Below are 20,596 nucleotides of genomic sequence, written 5' to 3' on the forward strand. Positions count from 1 at the left end.
GCGAGGCAATCAGTGCTGTCAAATGCTGGTTGGAGAGCTCTGGTCTGACGCTTGCGGAGGAAAAAACGGGAGCGGTCCTCATCACGAAGCGCCGGAAGAGAAATTACGCCTGTGTTAGAGTCGGGAATCATATCATCACTTCCAAGCCGGCCATCAAATACTTGGGGGTGGTGATAGACAGGAAGCTCAGCTATAAGCAACACGTACAGTATGTTTGTGATAAATCATCCACTGCCAGTATGGCCCTGGCCAGGATGATGCCGAACGTGGGAGGGCCACGGCATACCTCTAGGTTGCTTATAGCCAGGGTGGTGACCTCAATCATGCCCTATGCGACCCCAGTTTCGAGCGAGGCGTTGCGGATGTCAGTTAACACTAGCAAACTGAATGCAGTCTACAGGAGGACAGCTCTGAGGGTATGCTCTGCCTTCAGGACTGTCTCAGATGATGCAGCATTCGTCATCTCTGGAATGATGCCCATTGACATCTTGGCAGATGAGATGGCGAATATATACCATGCGAAGCCAATCTCTCCCTTATTGCAGACGAAGAAGGCTGAGAGGGAGAGATCCATAAATAGATGGCAAGAGCGGTGGGAACGCTCGGGAAAGGGTCGGTGGACTCACAGGCTCATTCCTGCCATCAAGGAGTGGTTGGAGAGACGACACGGTGAGATTAATTATAATCTCACCCAGTTTCTCACGGGACATGGAGGATATCTCCAATACCTTCACAGGTTTAAATTGGAGACCTCACCCGACTGTCCAAATTGCGATGGAGTCCCAGAGGACCCAGAGCATGTATTCTTCCACTGTCCGAGATTTGTGGCTCGCCGTTTGGCTGTCGGTCAGAATGGCTATGTTACGCTTGGGGCTCGAATCAGGCTCCAGTCATCGACAGACTTCCAATATCGCCAGTACGGAAACCTGTGCCTCATGATTTTTTTTTTTAAAACCCCGCATATTTGCCATGTATCGAATTCATCAATAAGCTATCCTCGATACAGTTCAAACTGACCTTGCTTGCTTTTAGGTATCCACCGCTGTCATCATATTATATTGCTTATTTGGGCTGATCAAGTTTGGGTCCACTTAGGCCAATTGAAAAAAGCAAATGACAGCAAATTACGAACATTTTCCAAACTGATACCCAATTCCCCGTAGAAAAAAACTAGGTTAAATGCTCGTGCGGTCTTTGACTTTTTTATGTTCCCGAAATCTTGTGACTGAAATTGTTTGCATAGGATCACATTATTATGAATCCATTTGGAAAGAAAAACAAGAAAAGATCACAATATAATTTGGAATCAACGCTCGGAAAAGTCAATGGCGTAGTTAAAAAACCAAACACTATTTAAAATATTTTCAAAAAAAAACCCTTAACAACATAAGCACCGATCGGCAATAAAATTTCATTGCTTAAATCTAAAAATACATTCCAAACAATGTACAAACTTTACTCATTCGATCCCACAACTGAAAATCGAATAGACAAGATAATTGAGGGAAAAGTCACATGCTTTTTCCTCTTAAAGATTTTTCCGCCCGTGATTTCAGGTCATTATCAAATCGCGGGGACAAGGGCATGAAAGCGAAAAGCTATAATATTTTAAGTCGATTCAGCACGGTCGTCAGAGCCGATGAAAAAAAAAAGAGCTAAATTCTAAACTATTTTTATTCAGAAAGATCTAAAGCTGCCAAATAGTCCCGGCGATTTCGTTTCATGGCTGTGTTAATGAAAAACGGAAATATTCTCCCAGGGGAACGATGTTGAGAACTCTGTCGTACTATTGAAGTGTCTGTAAACTGCACGTGTGTTATGAGTTTGGGAAAAGGAATATTATTTACAATATTTTAGTAGCTAAAGTGTTTTCGAAAATGTTGTTTATGCATTTTTTCCATGTTATGCTAAAAAATAGGTGTTTTTCAAAAGTGTTGTCTTCATAGGATGTAGAAGGTTGCTTGCTCTATTTATAAGTTTAAAAGTGAAATATGTGGTGCTTAGGAGTTCTTACTCAATCCGGGTCACCTTCAACTATTCCAACTTGCCACTGATCAAGCCGCCATCAAAAAAAGACAAATGCGTATTTCTATTTCTTGTTTTGTATTTCCATTCTTGTTCCACTTGCATATAGACGTACTATAAAAACAAAAAATATTTCATCTTAAATAAATCTCAAATTACTTTCGGTTACTTTCCTGCAATATATTATACAAATAAGATAACATTCACTATATGTCTTTAGATCTCGCTTCTCTAGAATTTGTTTCGAGCTATCTATCTGAACAACAAAATATCCAACCATTTCAATAACAACATGTCCCCTAAAGGCTGACAAGCACCGTGACACTTGGGGCTGGGGACATGCAGCTACGACTTGAAAGGTCTGAAATTAAACTAAACAAACATTACACAGTACCTTGTACATTCACAATATTCCTCTCATAGACAATAAATAAATTTAAGAGAAATAAAACCTACAAAAACACATCTACTTCTCATATACCCGTATAACGACCAAATTAGTTAAATAGTTAAATTTCACTAATCAAATTAGTAAGTCGTGATCTCTTTTAGGCTAGATTTAGTTTAAATAAAAATTATAAGTATTTTATGCGTTGAAATATCATTTGAAATATTGGGCGTGTTGGCATCCAAATAAAGTGTATGCGAGTTTGTGGGGTTGGTATGAAATACAGACAGCGTCCATCACTATTTGATGAACTGGGTAGCGCTCCGGCTGGAGGATCCAGAATCCTCACATCAACTTTATGTTATTATGTAAAACTATCTTAGTTTGTCTTTAATTATCTACGTGTTAAATGATATTTCTGAGATAAAACAAAAGAGCATTAGATTGCGCAGATATCAGCATAGTCACTCATAAAAGATGACTTTAAAAAAAAAACTGTTTTTTTGAAATGAATGATGAGAGTTATCTATTGCGTCTCTCCACTTTCGGGGAAAATCTTATTCTTCGCTAACAAAGAAGGCGTCATTATCAACTCGTGGAGGCTTTCTTTGCACCTGAAACAACCTCAACGTGACCATTCCGTTCACCATTCTCCGTGATCATATCAGCGTCGACATGATGTCCATTTGTGAAACCATTCGTGTTTCCGTTGCAAATTCGATTAGCTTCTTTTTGTGCGGACAGTGCTTGCCTCTGTGTATTGATCTCGTCGACCAGTTGCCGAACAAATGGATGCTCGAACTTACCATCCGTCGAGTCAAAGAACTCTTGATGCTTCATCACACAATTATCACGTTTTTCATACTCAAATGCCTGGAGGACCATATCCAACCGATCCAAGTCCTTAACGAATTTCGATTCGGGAGTTTTCGCATCCTCGTATTCCTATAAAAATTGATTCCAACGTCATGAAAAAGCTACACAATTATAAAAATCTCGATACTCACTTGAAATAGCTCCAAGACTTTCACTCCGTACGGTTGAATAAGTTTACATATATCCTCCATGGCTTGAAGTTCGCGCATTTTCTTCTCCTCCCGTGAAATACCACAGAATGGTGTGATGTCACCAACAATACATTCCGCTAAATCATGCACCATCGCTAATTCTAAGCACTTTGTCCGATCTAAACCGTCTTTACCGTCCAGTAAATACGTCATCATACCCATACGATACATATGGCCCGAAATTGATTCACAGTCTTTTACGTTGCGCATCACCCAACCAGTTCGTTTAATGTGCTGAAAAATAAATGTACAATTTCATATGAAAAACATTCGAACATTGCATCAGACATTTTTCGGCGCTTTGTGATAATATTTGTCTTTGAAAATGAAAAAGGCGGAAATATATGTGGCAATTAAGTGAGCGCTTAGTATCTTTCTAAATAAGAGAGAAGACTTCAGCGACCCTTCCATCACGTTTAACGGAAGGGTTTAAGCCAAGCCTCAATACACACTCCAAAAAATTGGCTAACATTTTACCGATAGGTCAACTCCCCTTAGCGTAGTCACTTTACATATCCGATGCCTGCTTGGGTAGATTTTTGTTAACTTCGCACAAAGGCCCCTTTATCTGATTCGTTGTGAAAAAATCCGAGAAGACGTACATATCATAAAATCTGCAATTTCTTCCAAAATTCTAGTTCAGCATACTTGCCTATTTGGAACCCATACTAAAAACTACCCGTTCCGAATGTTTTTCAAATTTTCCAATCTAAATTCCCACTTTTCCAATCAAATTAGAATTTTTCTCAACCACATTCATATTTCTCCCCGAAAACTTGGTAATTTGATCAACCAAATTCATATTTACACAACGAAATTTATATTTTCCCAACCAATTTCGCATTTTTTTAGACAAATTCGAAACTTTCCCCAACTAATTTCAATTCCACTTCCAACAAAAATTCATCTATTTCCCAACCGAATTTGTATCCTTTCCAATCAAATTCGTAATTTTCCCAACAAAGATCCCATTTTTTCCGAGCAAATTCATATTTGTCCGAACCAAATCCGTACTTTCTCACAACAGGGTTCGCTCCGAGCTCTCGAAGCGAACGGTCATTAAGAGCAGAGCTGAACAAGAATCCAGAAGGAAGTATACGTTCTGGACAGTGGTGCCATTCACGTCCGAAAAAGGGTAACTATTATAAGAACATTAAATTAAAAAAATATTGTTACATTCCAGAGCGGCTGCGCACAACAGCAAATACGGGCTTGAGGACAGGATGTCCGCCAAGAGGTGTAAGATGATACACCCCGAGGAGATGTCAACGGAAGAAGAAGGCAGCTCCCCAGAGCTGCAAGCAATGAACGCGACCCTCCTCGAAAAAATCGAGGAGCTAAAGCAAGAAAAGGCTGCAATGGTCCAGCAGCTGGACTGTCAGCTAAAAATTATAAAGCGGCTAGAGGATCGCTTGGCATCCCCCGAAGGGAGGATGCCAATCGCAACGTCGGAGCAGCAGCAACGACAACATCATCGTGAACAACATCAACATGAACAACAACACGAGCAACAACAGAAGGATCAACAACATCATCAAGATGGAGAGATGTGCGTCGTCATCCAAGAAGAGGAAGGCGACGAGTTCAACTTCGTCCAGCGGAGGAAAAAGAGAAACAAAGAAAAGGTGAGTGTAAGTAGAGTTAATGCCCCTCCGGCAAACCCTCAGGCACCCTCCCCCGAGGCTACCCGCCCAAAAAAGGCAAAAATTCCGCCCATCCCTGGGTATAAAATTAATGTTCCTCAATTCTTGAGGATATTAAAAGAGAAAGGGTTAAAAGCAACCCTAAAAAATACGAGGGCTGATAGGACCCTCATTTTTGCTCAAAGTCTTGAGGATCACGCAGCGATCTTCAACCTTATTAAGGAAAAGGGACTACATGCCACGACCAGTACCCCTCCGGCTTTAAGGACTCAGTCCTTGGTCATCCGTGGTCTTCATAGAGAGACTGAGCCGGCTGACATAATGTGCGAACTCAACGAAGAGTACCCGCATTTGAAGTTGAAAAGTGTTTCAAATCTAGTCACACGAGCCGACAAACTGGCCCACAGCCTGAACCCGGCGCTTCCATTGAAGTCGCAATCGGGGCTGTTCATGGCTACTTTCGAGCCAGAACAAGATCTAAACGAAGCATTTAGGGTGAAATATATCCTTCACCAGAAAATTTCGCTTGAGAAAGTCAAGCCGTTTCAAGAAGTGCAGTGCTAGTTGTAGCAAAACTTCGGGCATATCGCCATCAATTGCTCCATCGTACACCGGTGCGTGAGGTACACGAAAACCCATCTGCGAGGGGAATGCTCAAATCCCACCGCAGACAAACCAACTTGCTGCAATTGCGGCCAGGCCGGACACCCCGCCAACTACCGCGGATGCCCGGCATACAAGGACATGGTTGCCAGAAGGGAAGCTGGCAGGGCGAAAAAAAATGCCGAGATCATGAAAGCCAAACAGGCGGTGACTCAGATGTCACAAAGCTTGGCCAAACCGAGCGTTTCTTACGCTCAAGCAGCTAGGAATACTCTCCCTAGAGCGGCCGCTCCCCAAACTCCTCTTACCCAAACAACTAGGAACACTATTCCTAGAACTACAGCCCCTCAAGTCCCTCAAGGCAACAAATTGGCCTTCCAAAACTTGGTCGAAACTCTCGCTTCGGCCCAAACAAATGAACAGCGACAATTAGCCTCTATCCAACTTTTGATGAGTTTATGGAGTTATTATTATTTTGTTAAGGGAAAGTCGCACCGCGTCCTTGAAGAACTATTGTGCCCCTTTTACTGGTTATAGTGTACCTGTTGATCATAGTATCTCAAGCAGGCCAGTAACCGTTAGGAACTTTAGTATGTTCCCCACTTCCAGAAGTTTCAGCTTTGCATCTGGTATTAAGTGTTCTCCCAGATGTATCGACCTACTTTGCACAAGTGCTGGACACTGTCCCAGGACGTGCATAGAGGTTTCGTCCTCCTCCTCACAGAACCTGCAGGCAGTGTCCGTAGATATCCCTAGCTTCCCTAGGTGGTAGTTCAGCCGACAATGACCAGTGAGAATTCCCACTATGATTCGGAGGTTCTTTTTGGTGAGGTTTAAGCAATCCTTTGTGCGCATGGGTTCGTATCCCCCAATAAGCACCCTGGACTGCTCCATCCCTGGTAGGCCCGCCCAATATAGCTCCCTCAACCGTTTTTCTTCGTTTCTTAGATTCATAGCCATGAAACCGTTTCCGATTCCACAGAAGGGTTCTGGCCCGTATAAAGGCATCCCTGCTCCCTTCTTGGCTAGTTCATCCGCTGCCTCATTGCCTTCCAGCCCAGCATGGCCTGGAACCCAAAGTATCCAGACCTTGTTGGACGAGCCGAGTGTATTCAGTCTCTCAAGGCATTCCCATACCAGTTTAGAGTTCACCTGGTTGGACCTAAGTGCCTTGATCGCTGCTTATGGAGTTAAAAGTCGTCCTTGGTCTCACACGCCCAACGTGCCACCGCACAAGAGTTGGTCGATTCCCTGAAAGCAGACTTCTTCTGTGTTTCAGAGACACATTTAAAAAGCAGGCACAACGTTAATTTTACCGGATATAACATTATCCGGAACGACACCAACAGCGGTTCCGCCCTTTTAGTCAGAAAAGACTATGCATTTGAGGAAATCTCCATCAAAAACCTGCAGACCTGTTCCGCGGCAGCGGCCTTAGTTAAAACTAACGACAATAGACGCATCTTAATAGCTGCAGTCTACATAAAATCTAACTCTCCCTCTGAACAACTGGGCCAAGACTTACAAATCTTGAGCGATTTCCAGTCTAAATCTAAATACCTAATTTTTGGTGGGGACTTTAACTCACGGCACACTTCCTGGGGCGATTTGGCAAAAAACCGAAATGGGGTTGCCCTCGAAAAATGGATCCATAATCAAAGTCCATTAAACCAGCTTGAGATGATCTTGCCAGACACACCCACAAGGCCTGCAAGTCAGTCAATACTTGACTATTTTCTAATGTGCGCAGACGCCACTCTCACACTGCAGGTGTTAACGTTCAAAACTTTACCAGAGATGTCCGATCACTTCGCAGTTGAACTTATACTTTCGCTAAACTCTCAACTGCAAAAGCGAGTACCCAGTGCAATAAGATCATTCGCCCATACTAACTGGGATAAATTCAGATCAGAATTAGCACCACAGCTAAACCTGAAAAAAATCACTGTCTCGCAAAACCTAACGAACGCAAAACCTAACGGCTACTGATGCCATCAACTCTGCTACACGCAGAAACACAAAGCTCCTCAAAATCGATGAGATTCAGTTCAATAAACTGCCGCACGAGATAATGAAACACCTGAAAGTCAGAAAAATCTGGCGCAGAAATCTCAAACGAAACTTCCACAAAAATGGCAACAGAACTAACACGGAATAAAAAGTGTTAATTTCGCGGATTAACTGCCTTAGTACATTAATCCGTCAAATGGTTTAACAATTCCGTAGGAAGGAACTCACTCGCAAGCTAGCAGATGTGAAACCCGGATCTAATATGTTTGTAGATATAAATAGGCTGACAGGCCGCAACAGATCCAAAAACTTCGTTCTTACCAAGAACAATGAAAACATCGGCAGTGACGCTAGGAAAGCTCAAATACTCGCGGAGTCTTTCCTAAATCAACTAAACTCTCCTTCACCTAGTAACAACCGAGCCGTCAGTTCGATTGTAGACACGACAATCAAAGACTTTCTTCATGAGCATTCACTCAAACTAACTACCTTCTCCACCTTTAACCCATCCTACAAACCAAATGACCCAAAAACCGTTTTGAGCTTATCACAGCTCGCAGCCATCACTAAAAGCCTTAACGGCAAAAAATCAACTGGACCAGATGACATAGTAAATATTGTCATCAAAAACCTCCCTAGGGCATCAATGAAGTTCCTTCTTGCAGTCTTCAACAACTGCATCAATAATGGTTACTTTCCCACTACTTGGAAAGTAGCAAAGATAATCGCCATTAAAAAAAAAGGCGGCTCCCACGTACCACAAAACTTCAGGCCCGTCTCTCTCCTCTCCAACCTGGGCAAGCTCTTCGAAAAAGTATGGACAGTGGGATTAGTCCAACATTGCGATCGGAAAAACATTATTCCGAACCATCAATTCGGGTTTCGGACAAAGCACGGGACCCAACACGCACTAAGCTACCTTCACGACTCAGTGAGTAGCAGACTTAACGTCAATAACAAGCCCACAGTAGTGTGTGCATTAGACCTCGAAAAGGCATTTGATTCCGTGTGGGTCAACGGACTTATCTTCAAATTAATCAGCCTTGATTTCCCTATCCCGGTGATCAGACTTATAATAAGTTTCTTCGAAGATAGGCATTTTTACGTCAGCGTGAGAAATGATTATTCCGATCTCCTATCGGTCACTTCTGGAGTACCGCAGGGATCCATTTCAGGACCTACACTCTACAACATTTTCACGGCCGACGCTCCAATCCCAGAGAGCGGCACAGAACCATTACAGTTCGCTGACGACACGCTTATCTTCTCGTCGAGCCTCCGACCCGGTAAGGCAGCTAATGCTATAGGGAAATACTTAACATATCTCTGCAAGTACTACCAGACCTGGGGGATAAAAATCAACGAGGCTAAAACACAGGTTATTACTCTTCGGAGAAAATCCAGATACTTGGGATCTAGATCTATCCACAGAAAAGCTAAACGCTTAAAGCTACGCATCGAGAATACCGTAGTAAACAGTTCACAACAAATGAAATACCTGGGAATGCTATTTCATGAATACCTACGATTCGACCCCCACCTTAATCTCGTTCTCAGCAGAGCACGCGGTGCACTAAGTAAAATCTACTCTATTCTTCGTAAAAGAGTAGGACTTTGCGCTAAATCTAAACTGACCCTATACAAAGTCCTCATAAGACCGATTCTTTGCTACGGAACCCCTACATGGATCTCTTGCTCGACCAAAGCTATGAAGAAGTGCGAGTCCTTCGAGCGCAAAATTTTGAGACACTGCGTCGGCTTGTCGTACAATTGGAAAACCAAGAAGTGCGGCCGCAACGCCGAAGTGTACAGGCGAGCAAAAGTTAAACCTCTTCGAGAGTTCGCTCTCAACCTGTTAGAAAGATTCTTCGAAAGAACGGAGAATCACCCCAATCCACTCATGAGGCAACTTTATCTGGAGGGTAACTCCACCACATTGGCCACATTCTTAAGGCCTTGCCAAATTGTGAACTCTGCATTAAAACCCGCCATTGTCTCTCTCTTCGACACTTCTTGCCTGGTAGGGGTGCACAGAGGTTAAGCGATTAGCCGGTAAGCCGATCTACGATGTCATCTTCTTCTCTGTACCGTTTAAGCGTTTTATGAATCTCTTTGGCCGTTTTTTCATACTCATATAAGGCAAGCATAGCCACGCATTGCTCGTACTTGCCGAACCTCATTGTTACGCTGCTCTCGAGCAGGTCTAAAATTTAAGTGGTGTTTAGATGAGATCCTATATTACACATTCACAGTGCTGCCTCTGGTTCGCACCGATCTCACGTCAAGATCAACAATTCATTGTTACTTACATATTCCTAGTATCTTAGCATACGCCCCTCACTGACAGTGGAGCCTACCTTATCCTCTTCTACTGCAGCTCCTCCCCATTCGTCCAAACGAGTGACAGCTACTCGATACACCTGCATTTATAAACGTTTGTAGTGCCAGTCACGATATGGCTCATAGTTTTCGTCGTTACACACGTTATATTATTATTAGCCTGCACAATGACGAAATCTATGAGCGATACCATGACCGTCCGGTTGTGGATAAAATCCCGCTCAATAGGTTACGATGAGCGGGTCACTTAATCCGTATGGATAAGGATGATCCCACCCGGAAAGTCTATAAGGGCAATATCTATAGTGGAAAAAGAAGACGAGGCAGACCCTGCCTAAGATGGAGCGATGGCGTAGGTCAGGACACCAGACAGCTTTTAGGGATATCGAATTGGTGGACCTCGACGCAAAACCGGGATGTCTGGAGTTCCTTATTAAGGCAGGCCTAGACCGGATACCGGTTGTTGCGCCGTTGATGATGATGATGATGAATTAGGTGAGCGCTTAATATCTTTTCATTTTCTTTCTAAATAAGGAAAAGGACTTCAGCGACCCTTCTATCACGTTTAAAGGAATATTGTGAATCTATTCTTTCATATTATCATTAAAGCCAAGCGTCAATACACACTCCAAAAAATTGGCTAACATTCTACAGATAGGTCAACCCCCCTTAGCGTAGTCACTTTACATATCCGATGCGTGCTTGGGTGGATTTTTCTTAACTTCGCGGAAAGTCCCTTACCTAATGCGTTGTCGAAAAATCGGGGAAGACCTAGAAATCATCATCAAAGAGGCATCACAATTTTAGTGAAGAAGGATGCCTTCTATGAGCAATAAAAAGCTTACTAAACGCGACATTGTGATCGTGATGGGTGGTTTGAATGCCAAGGTTGGAAAACACCTTGCCCGGATATGTGATGGAGAGGCACGCTCAGGCGATCGTAACAGTAATGGTAGGAGGTTCTTGAATTTCTATAACTTTCACCACCTCGTCATTGTTGGCACATTGTTCGAGCATAAAGCCTGCAATAAGGTTAGTTGGATTTCAACTGACCGACGTCATATGAGCAATCCTATCGAACACTTCGCGATTAGCAGTAGGTTTAGGAGTGTTCTTCTGGATGTACGTAACAAGAGAGGCGCTGGCATCGGCCTCGAAGGGGATCTCCATCTAATGGTTGCTTATTTCCGCTTGCGTGTTGCGTCCGTCACTCTCGCATGGTTGGGGAGTTGCAACCCCCTAAGTTCAACATCGACCGCTTGTACGACCCAGCTGTCGCTCGACAGTGGGAGAGCTCTCTTGCTTATCGAACGGTAGATTTACTGAGTAACGCGCCTAAGAATATCGATGAGCATTGGACCGCCATCAAACATGCTCTTTTCTCGAGTGCTGCACAGGTCGTCGGCCACGTCTGGAAACTGCCTCATAAGATCTAGCTGACTGCGGAGTCGTGGAAGCGGATCGATCAACGGAATGGGTTAAAGGCTCCACTAACCGGGCGGGCATGACGCATTCAAACTCCGATACCAAGAGAAGTCCCGAGAAGTTCAGTATAGTCTATGGTTTTGTGAAGGATATTAACGGTCGATTTCTCATCCATAATTCCGGAGAAACTAATAGCTAATATCAGAGCAAAATATGATGGCGCAAAATGTCACCTGCTGCACCAAGGTAAAATCTCGGAAGATTTTGAAGTCGAAAGCGGAGTCCGCCAAAGTTGCATCCTGTCACCGATATTATTTTTTTTGTGAAGGCCTGGAAAAATTCAATGGACGATGGCATCTTTTTCAAACATCTCGACTAAGCTGATGACATCTGTTTGCTCTCACAGAATCATGGACGTTGGCCAAATGGCTCTGGATGTGAAAGAAGAGGCAAGCAGAGTTGGGCTGAAGACAAATACTAACAAAAACAAGGTTCTCAGTCTGACGAGTCATTGCAACATTATGTCTTTAATACGATGAACCAGAAAATTCGAAAGCTCTAATGATCAGAACATGCAGTCGTCGCCTCTGCATGTTGTATCTTTTGAAAGCCCCGCAACATATAGGAGTACACACCTGTATGGTTGCCATTTACCCCTTGGCGGGGTATACCGCGTCAACCACAACTACACGTCATCGTTCCCGGTTACTTGAACTGCACTTCAGTTTCCTCCATGACTTACCGGGACGCCCGCACTAGTTCTCTACTGTTCTGGTATCTTGTCTTGAAATTGTCGTCGTTCCTTAATATGTGACCTATCCGCTACCATTTCCGCCAGGTCCCAGGCCTGTACACCGACCAAGTTCTTCATAGTATAGAATCAGGCCCGCCTATTCCATTAAGAGACAGGTGTTGGCGCACGCTTGGAACTTTTGAATTTGTGATGCTATATAGGAATACCACATTGAAAGTGACCCCCACTGCTACTCAAATATATGGGACGACTTAGTAATAAATGGCAATTGCACACTGTTCTGCTTCCGCAATTCGACAACGCGGTCATTCGTTCGAAAAAAATTAAGACAAAGTCTTCTGGAGACCAAAGCCAACTTGGAATTATAAGAAGATGAAGAAGTTCTCGAGCGCCCCAAACATCAGATCGATTGGAAAAAGGAAAAAAAAGGTGCACTTTACCAGGATATCGCCAATCAATTTGTTTATAGGCCATTGATTTGCATGGGAATAAAGATTTCTGTCTGAAATAGCATCGGGGCAGAAGATCGTGACCTCGCGTCGTAGGGAAGTCATCGATGTAATGTTTCTACGGCTGCGCCCAAAGATAATGTTTGTGGTCTAGCCACATGAAATTTTGTCTTGGTGACGAACTACCAAATATTAACTTCGCTTTGGTTGCTGTTGAAAGTACTTATTTTATTAAAAAAGTACTAAAAAAATAAAAGAGTACTAAGAAACTGATGGGACTTCAAAAGGTACAAAATTTAGTACTTTTGGTACTAAAAAGTCAACACTGCGTGTGTTTTTCTTACTGCTGTTGTGTTCCGCCTAAGAAGACTTTATGGAAAATTTGCAGGAGAAAAGATCTGTTTAAAATGTTGTTCCCTGATTGAAAAATCGCCTGTAGAAGCTTACCAAATACTTTAACAGGCGTTCAAGGATATGAGCCGGACCTAAATTTTTGAAAGTTGGCCGCTTTAAAAATAGCGCGATGAGTGTTGTAGACCAGACTCGTTTTCAGTGCCCCTAATCATTTCGAAACGATGAAAGCGTTGATAAACATCCAACAAAAAATCAACGAGAATCGTCGTTTCAAGAACGATGGAATTTCAAAGGGACTTGGTCAGAAAATTTGTAAACGAGACGTACTACCGCTAAATTTTTTGCAAGAATTCTCAACCAAGATAACAAAAGTCGGGAAAGGTTTTGTGTTTCTCTATGTGAGGAGTATAACGCAGTTCTCCATTGGCTGATAGCATTGACTCGAGATATTTAAATTGCTCAGTCCTGTAATGACAGTAACCTGCCCAGGACTGAGCGATTTAAATATCCCGGGTCAAGCACTAATCGAAGCCTTTCATTTGAACTTCTTCTTCTGACTATCTCCGGTGAAATTTTTTTTAAATCCCCCCTTTGCATGTATGGGGAACCCCCCTTTAAACTCCACCTGAATTTATATCACTCACTGTATGCGTGGGATTTCATAGTTCCCATCTGTCCACCAAATTTCGTTCAAATCGATTTAGCCGTTTTGGAGAAAAGTGCGTGTGACAGACAGACAGACAGAAAGTGAATCGATTTTAATATGGTTTTGCTTTACACGAAACCTTAAAAACAATCGATTAATTTTGAGGCAGGACTTGAAAAAAAAGAGGTTCAAAGTGATTCAATCCAAAGCTATTAAAGGTGATGAGAGTTGATGTTATGAGTATGAGCTAGAAACCAAGCAAGCGCAAGTCTGTGAAAGGCTCCCAAGTCCTCCAGGCCAAAAAAAGACAGGAGCAGTCTTTTATGATGATCGTGGAATTGTACATTGGGAATTTGTTTCCCCTGGTCTGGAATTTTAGGGTCAGGTGACTTCATTATGTTAGCACCTTCCAACACATGGCATTATGAGTGAACTGCTATTTGGCGTCCCAGGGGTGGTCTATCGTTCCCCACCCACAGTATTTACCAGACCTAGCTCTGTGCCATTTGCTCTTATTTCGGAGAATGGAAAAAAATCTAAAACATCTCCGCAATAGGCACTATACAGTATCAAATTTAAAGAGGTGCCTCAAACAGTGCCAGAAAAAAATTACAAATGCACCACATCTAGATACTTTTGGGCCCCTTCAGTAGAATAAACGCTACCAAAATATACATACATCCACTCAACACTTCCGCCATTCTGTTCATCGATATAAAAAGTTTGATAAAAACAGTCATTATCCATTGACCTTCTACATGTCCTCTAGGAAAGACTCAATAAGATACATCATCAATTATACACAGAAAAAATATCTGTTGGAAAATATAACACCGATACAGTGAAGTGAAGTGTTAATATCTATTATTTTCTCTTACATTGCGTTAAGCTGGTCTAATCTAATTCTCACATTCATTATTTATTGAGTGAACCAATAAATATTATTCGAGAGTCATACGCTACAATTATTCTACGCAAGACAATATTTGCACAATTTCCGACCTTTGCTAAAGGTCAACAATCTTTCGTTTAGATCTTGAGCATTCAACGTGGTCTATCTGCAGCTACAACTTTTCTCCATCTAAATAAAAACCAGTGGAAGATCGCTCCGTTTTTGGCTAAATTCCACTTTCCTATCGCGGGGTACAGTATTTCGGGAACCATTTTTTCCTTCCTCAGTGCAAGATCATCTGAAATTTAATGATTGATTATCTTACCTTATGTATATTGTACGATTTGGTCATCTTTCACGCAGTTTATATACTCTCTGTCTAAAGTTTGTGCAGTTTGAAGCGAGACAATTATTATAATAGATCAAATTTTGGAAGTTTTATAGGAAACATAGCGTTCTCCACTAAGGACTGGGGATATCTATCGAAACCGATGATAATCCGAGGGAGTATGTCAGAAGAACATTGCGAATCAAGTAACGCTTCACACTCCTGCCGGAAGTAACAAGTGATCTGACGACCCATTTTGAAAAATTAGATTGTTATGTCTGCTCCCCCATTTTTGACGTTCTTTGCTCACTAGCTCATTTCAAACAGATTAGTTGTGGGCGATAAACATCGCTAGTTGTGGTTTCCGACAAGTCGCAACAACTCATAATAGTTCATAGCTTTCTGATTACGTAATCATATTAGCACCGTATTTAGTTCGATCTTATTTTTTCAAAACTGTTTACTTTTTATATTAAGATAACAAAGGAAAGACGCTAAAAGGGAAGGTCTACTAACAAATAGGTATTCTGAGTAAAGTAAGGTTTCCAAAGTTACAAAATAGCCTTTTTGCAAATTTGAGATATTTTCCGGGACCGAAATAATCGTTGAAGATTGAAAATAGTATTTCAATTGAGGTTAAGGAGAGAATTTCGATTGTAACTAACGAAGTAAACATCTAGTGACCTAGATTCATTGATGTGGTTCTTATCTGGATATGTTCATTCACTTCCTCCAACATGAGGAACATCTATACTTACTGATTATAGTATTTAAATCTGCACATGATGACATATTATTCAAAATTGTGTTTAGTCTCATAGAAGCAATCGAACTTCTATATCACGTCAGCCTAGAAGACATTTAGTCTACACTAAACACGTGCACTCTAGACAACGTCCAAAATAATCGCCGTCTGTGTACACAAATCAAATCTTATCAGCGCAGCAATGAATGTGTTTCAGGGATTAATTAGAATTTTCGCAACAATAATGATTAGTCAGCTGATGAATCGAAATTATGTGTATAGTACGAAGTCCATTGCAGAAAACAAAATCCAGAACAAAACAACATTTTTCTGTTCATACTTTCCACATTAAAATCTTTCGTGGCCAGGATATTATTAAATCTTTATTTTATATTGAATTCTCCAAACATCACCAAATATCACTTGTTTCATTACTAAGCATTTTTCACCTTATCGTAATAATACTCCGCCTCATGTTATGCAACTAAGTGTCATCAAATTGACTAACTGAATACAATGTGATAATGAATCAACAAAAAAAAATATATTTTCGAAACTAGCTTTTATCTTCAAATGAATCCACCGGAACCTTATCATTGTTTTTAGATTAAATATTTCCTCTGTCTTTGCCAGTATGATTACTTTACAGCTGCCATTTCTAAGCTTGTGAATGACTTTCTAAAAACGTAATTAATCATGAATAAATTCAAATGAATGCCAAGGGTGCAGTGAATTCTTGACGTACTCATCAAGTTTTAAGATAACAAACGATGACCCTCGTATCTTCATTCATTTCGCTGTTTTAATTTGATCGTAATCAAAATAAGAAAACTATCTCCAAATGGAGATCAAATTTAATTTAATTGAAACTTTAGATCTACCATTTAACCTTATTCAATTATCTTTTGCAATAAAAAAAAAGCAACTCCTCACTAGATTACGTATCTAATTATCAGACGATCTGACCTAGAAAGGCCGAATTGAAAGTGGTTTTACAAAGGAAAAAAAAGGAGGACTTGTTTAGAACCTCAAAGAAAACTTTGATATGAAATAACGAGGAGAGGAGAGTGAAGATGACCCCACAAGTTTTGTCATTTTTGGCTTCAATTGGTACACAGTGAGCTCCGGAATAAATCGAAACATCTTTTTTTCATAGATTCTAATTATTTTCAACGATTTATCTTAAAATTAAAGCATACAAAGCGCAAAAGATTAAGTGGCAACTTCGGGTTGTTAAGGACATTGTTTTTTAACTCAATGGAATATTTACAGACGAAACGAGAACAATCAGACGAAAAAAGTTGACATTCGCTATAATGCTTCTTGGAGCGTCGTCTCGTCGTCGTTCATTTTGGGAAGGAGGATTCCACCGCATGATGTAGCCAGCAATGCAATTGTCGCCCTCCTTAATGTATGACTTATACGTCACCGCTTCCACCTTCCAGGGGGAGTGGCAGCGGGGGTCACTTTCCATGTGATAGGACCATTAGCACAGAACAGTATCAACTCGATCTTGGTATTAACTGCTTTCCAGATTTTCGACGAGGAGCGGATCTAGCGCCATTAATGTAACGGGCAACATCCAGTTCGACGCTACCGTTGGCAGCAACCACCCTTCCTAGATATATAAATTATTAGACGCCTTTGATGCTCCGCCCTTTAATGCACATAGGAAGAGTATGATGACCCGTCAGACTGAAAACCTTGGTTTTGATGGTGTTTATCTTCAGTTCAACTCTACTTGCCTCTCTTTCCATATCCTGAGTTATTTGACCAAGGTCCATGACCCGATGAGGGAGCAAACCGATATCATCCGCATAGTCGACGTGTTGGAGGAAAAAGTACATAAGTGCACTACATTGTCCTATTGCCTGCCTCTATGCTAGCTAGGCCCGAAAAAGTAAGCCAGTTTCATTAGACACTACAGTCATCCCCAGATCATGTAGAAAATTTCACGTATCTTACAATATAGTATAATTGGGACTCGGAGGAATTAAGAACTTAGGTTTTCATTGACAGATGGACAGGACATTAGTCCTTCAATCATGATTCCCGGCTAAACTCCATGTGCACTTGTATTCGTCTTCAATTACGGTTTCATCATTGTAGCATTAGCGCACTTCGTCGGTGTACAGGCCTCTTATCTGTAGATGGCTGGATCAGAAGAGAGAAGTGACAATGGATAAGTCACAAATTAAAGAGGGACGACAATTGCCCCAGGACCAATTAGCACAAAACAGTAGAAGAGTGCAAGCGTCTCGGGAAATCCTGGAAGGAATTGTAACGCCTTGCATAATGGCGCGTAGGCACGATTGACGCGCTATGCCTAACTAAGGGGTGAATGGCAACCATACATTGTTGAGTAATTTTTTTACTCATTCTTCAGAGCATACCATCAATGGTTAGCAGTTTTATGTCTGTCTTTAAACTGTCGCTGTCGCCTCAGCCGATATTTGCTGTAAAGTATCTTCCATCTGAATTTCTTGAAGTGGCATTCGTGGTCTTTTTGTGAGTTGTAATTCCCTTACCCTCAGTACCGTGAAACTTCAGCATTCCTAATTCTTTATCAATAAGACACGGCAAAGGGGTTTGACCTATTGGAGGAACTACGGCTAAAATAGGCAATTGCTGTGTTTTCCGTTCCTGGCTGAGTTCTCACGGTTTTCTTTATCTTTTACTCCGTGACGAGGTGCAACTTATTTCATTTTTTCCTACAATTTTATAATGCAGTGAGTGTCACTTTTCCTGTTTGACCGTCAAAAATTCTTAAGGTTGAAGTGATCGTTTTATTGGAATCACGCGGAATTCAACGGTTGAGGAAAGATTCAAATGAGGATAGGAGAGAAGAGAGTTGATTAAAAGACACAAAGGATTGGGACTAAATTATTGTCTTCATTTATTTTATTTTATAAAATTAGAGGATTTTCTGAAGGAGAGAGGATGTCATGAGAAGAAGGAAGTTGATGAGACAGTTTTTCGGAGCAAAGTTGCAAATTGCGCGTGAAATTACGGTGAGAAGGCAAAGTGCTTCGAATTGGAAAGAAGCTCCTTCAAATAGTATCACGACCCTACATTTTTCAATGTTTTGGCACTCCAATCAGGAGAAGCTTAGTAACTGGAGATGTTGAGCCAATTCATAATGAGACTTTGATCGCATTCCAGGTCGCATTCACCGAATATGCTGAGATTCTCCCAGACGCTAGGCCAAAGATCCCAAAACTAAAATTCGGTTCGGCAACTAAAAACATCAATACTGCCGTTGATAGAATTTGATCGTTTGGCTAACGAGATTACTGCGACAGAGATTTATAGCCTGGTCTACGTTGCAGCTGGCACAGTTATTCATCTCAATAATCAACATCTTGGAGTGAATAACAGAGGTATGCGCAGGAGGACTTTTCCGTTCTGGGTATTTGGACTCAACAAATTGCAATTTAGGAGCAGCGTGGCTCCCACACCTTATGCGTTCATCCGAGGTCCGCCTCGAAATGACCATGCTTGACCTAACTGAAGTCGACGTAGAAATAGCCCTTAAAAAGGCAGGTAATTGGAAGGCGCCAGGAGTTGATAAGATTCACAACTTCTGGCTGAAACGGCTCAAGAGCTCTCACAGGGTATTGGCAAATCATTTTAATCAGATGATTGCGGATCCTAAATTAATTCCAGAATTTTTCACCAAGGGGATAACTTCTCTCATTCCCAAGGAACAGAGTGCCTCTTGCCCTGCCTCCCTAATGCCGACTAATTACTGTAGGCTGGATAAGGCTGAGATTGTACTCCAAATAGTTTGATCTACTGTTGTTGTTATTGCAGGTTTTAGTTACAACAGGACGTCCTGGCAAGCTAACAGAGCTAGCTAAGTCCGGCACACGATGATCGTACGTAGGGACGAGAATTGGCCAGGCCTTCGGCCTATGTGTACCAACTGTCACTCGGTTTTGGACACTGGATCCGGTATTGCTAGGCTCGTTGTAGGCTGGTCGGAGCCTGCACCAAATATAGTACATCCTCAATTGCCAAGAATGAAACCATGGTGCGAAGTACACCATCTTCTTTAATATAATTTCACTTTTGGCTAGGCACCACAGTATTCTTATCTCCTCGAAGTCAGAATTCGCTATTGCGTCAATTATTTCCCAGACAATGGAATGTCTGATGTCTTGCTTCTCCAGAAGAGCAGGGTTTTTGGGAGTCTGTGATTATTGCTACCTTCTTTTTTTATATTTCCTTTGCCATTTACGTAGCCATGTTTATCCCATTCAGTGCAGCAGAGAGGACCATCATTGTTTGCATCCTGTAGCCAACTTTAACTCGAGGACGGTCAGATACCACCGCAAAACTGATGGTGCTCAGAGGTGGCGGTGAGGAAGACGGGCGGCAACCCCGTCGGCCAAACCAAAACCAAGTGGCCGAGGAAAACCTCTATAGTGGTGGCACCGGGAGACGCTGTAGTCACTTTGGCTTGCCGGCCGTGATGCAGTAGGCGAATGTTCCAAAGGCCTAATCAGGGCGATTAGACCCGAGTCTGCACGGGGACTCATCTGAAGTGGCAAATTGGTCACGAAACTTCACCAGGGGTATACTGGTAGTATCATGGGAACCGTGGTAGCCCCTGGACTTTCATACTTCGGGTGAACTCCCGTTGTATGTGATTACAGCTGGGTTATTTGCGGTTGGCCCCCTAGTGGGAGCTTCATAGGGGTTGTTGGTTATGCTCAAGCGAGAAGAGACCTTCGGGCCTCGGCGTGGTGTTGCGTTTCAACACGGGTGCTGTACTCCTTAGTTCGGTAGAGATTTAGGTAAGTCTTGCATCCACCAGTATGAATTCTAAGCCAAGCACTTGGTATAGACTGGTACCGTTGTTGCTTGTCTCAGCGGGGCTCTGATTGTGGTCACAAAATCAATCCATGTCTCAAGAAGACCGTGG

General features: G+C 42.1%; 1 protein-coding gene across 1 annotated transcript in view; it reads right to left on the bottom strand.

The window, feature by feature from the left end:
* Positions 1-2,082: 2,082 nt before the first annotated feature.
* Positions 2,083-20,596, bottom strand: part of LOC119653235 — a 30,266-nt gene continuing 11,752 nt past the window's right edge. The window contains exons 2-3 of the mRNA XM_038057824.1: positions 3,421-3,714; positions 2,083-3,358 (exon numbers count right to left, since the gene is read on the bottom strand). Of these exons, the coding sequence (XP_037913752.1) occupies positions 3,002-3,358; positions 3,421-3,714 (651 nt within the window). The 3' untranslated portion in view covers positions 2,083-3,001. The remainder of the gene's footprint in view (positions 3,359-3,420; positions 3,715-20,596) is intronic.

This window comes from Hermetia illucens, chromosome 3, assembly GCF_905115235.1.
Source record: "Hermetia illucens chromosome 3, iHerIll2.2.curated.20191125, whole genome shotgun sequence".
Classification (NCBI taxonomy): Eukaryota; Metazoa; Arthropoda; class Insecta; order Diptera; family Stratiomyidae; genus Hermetia; species Hermetia illucens.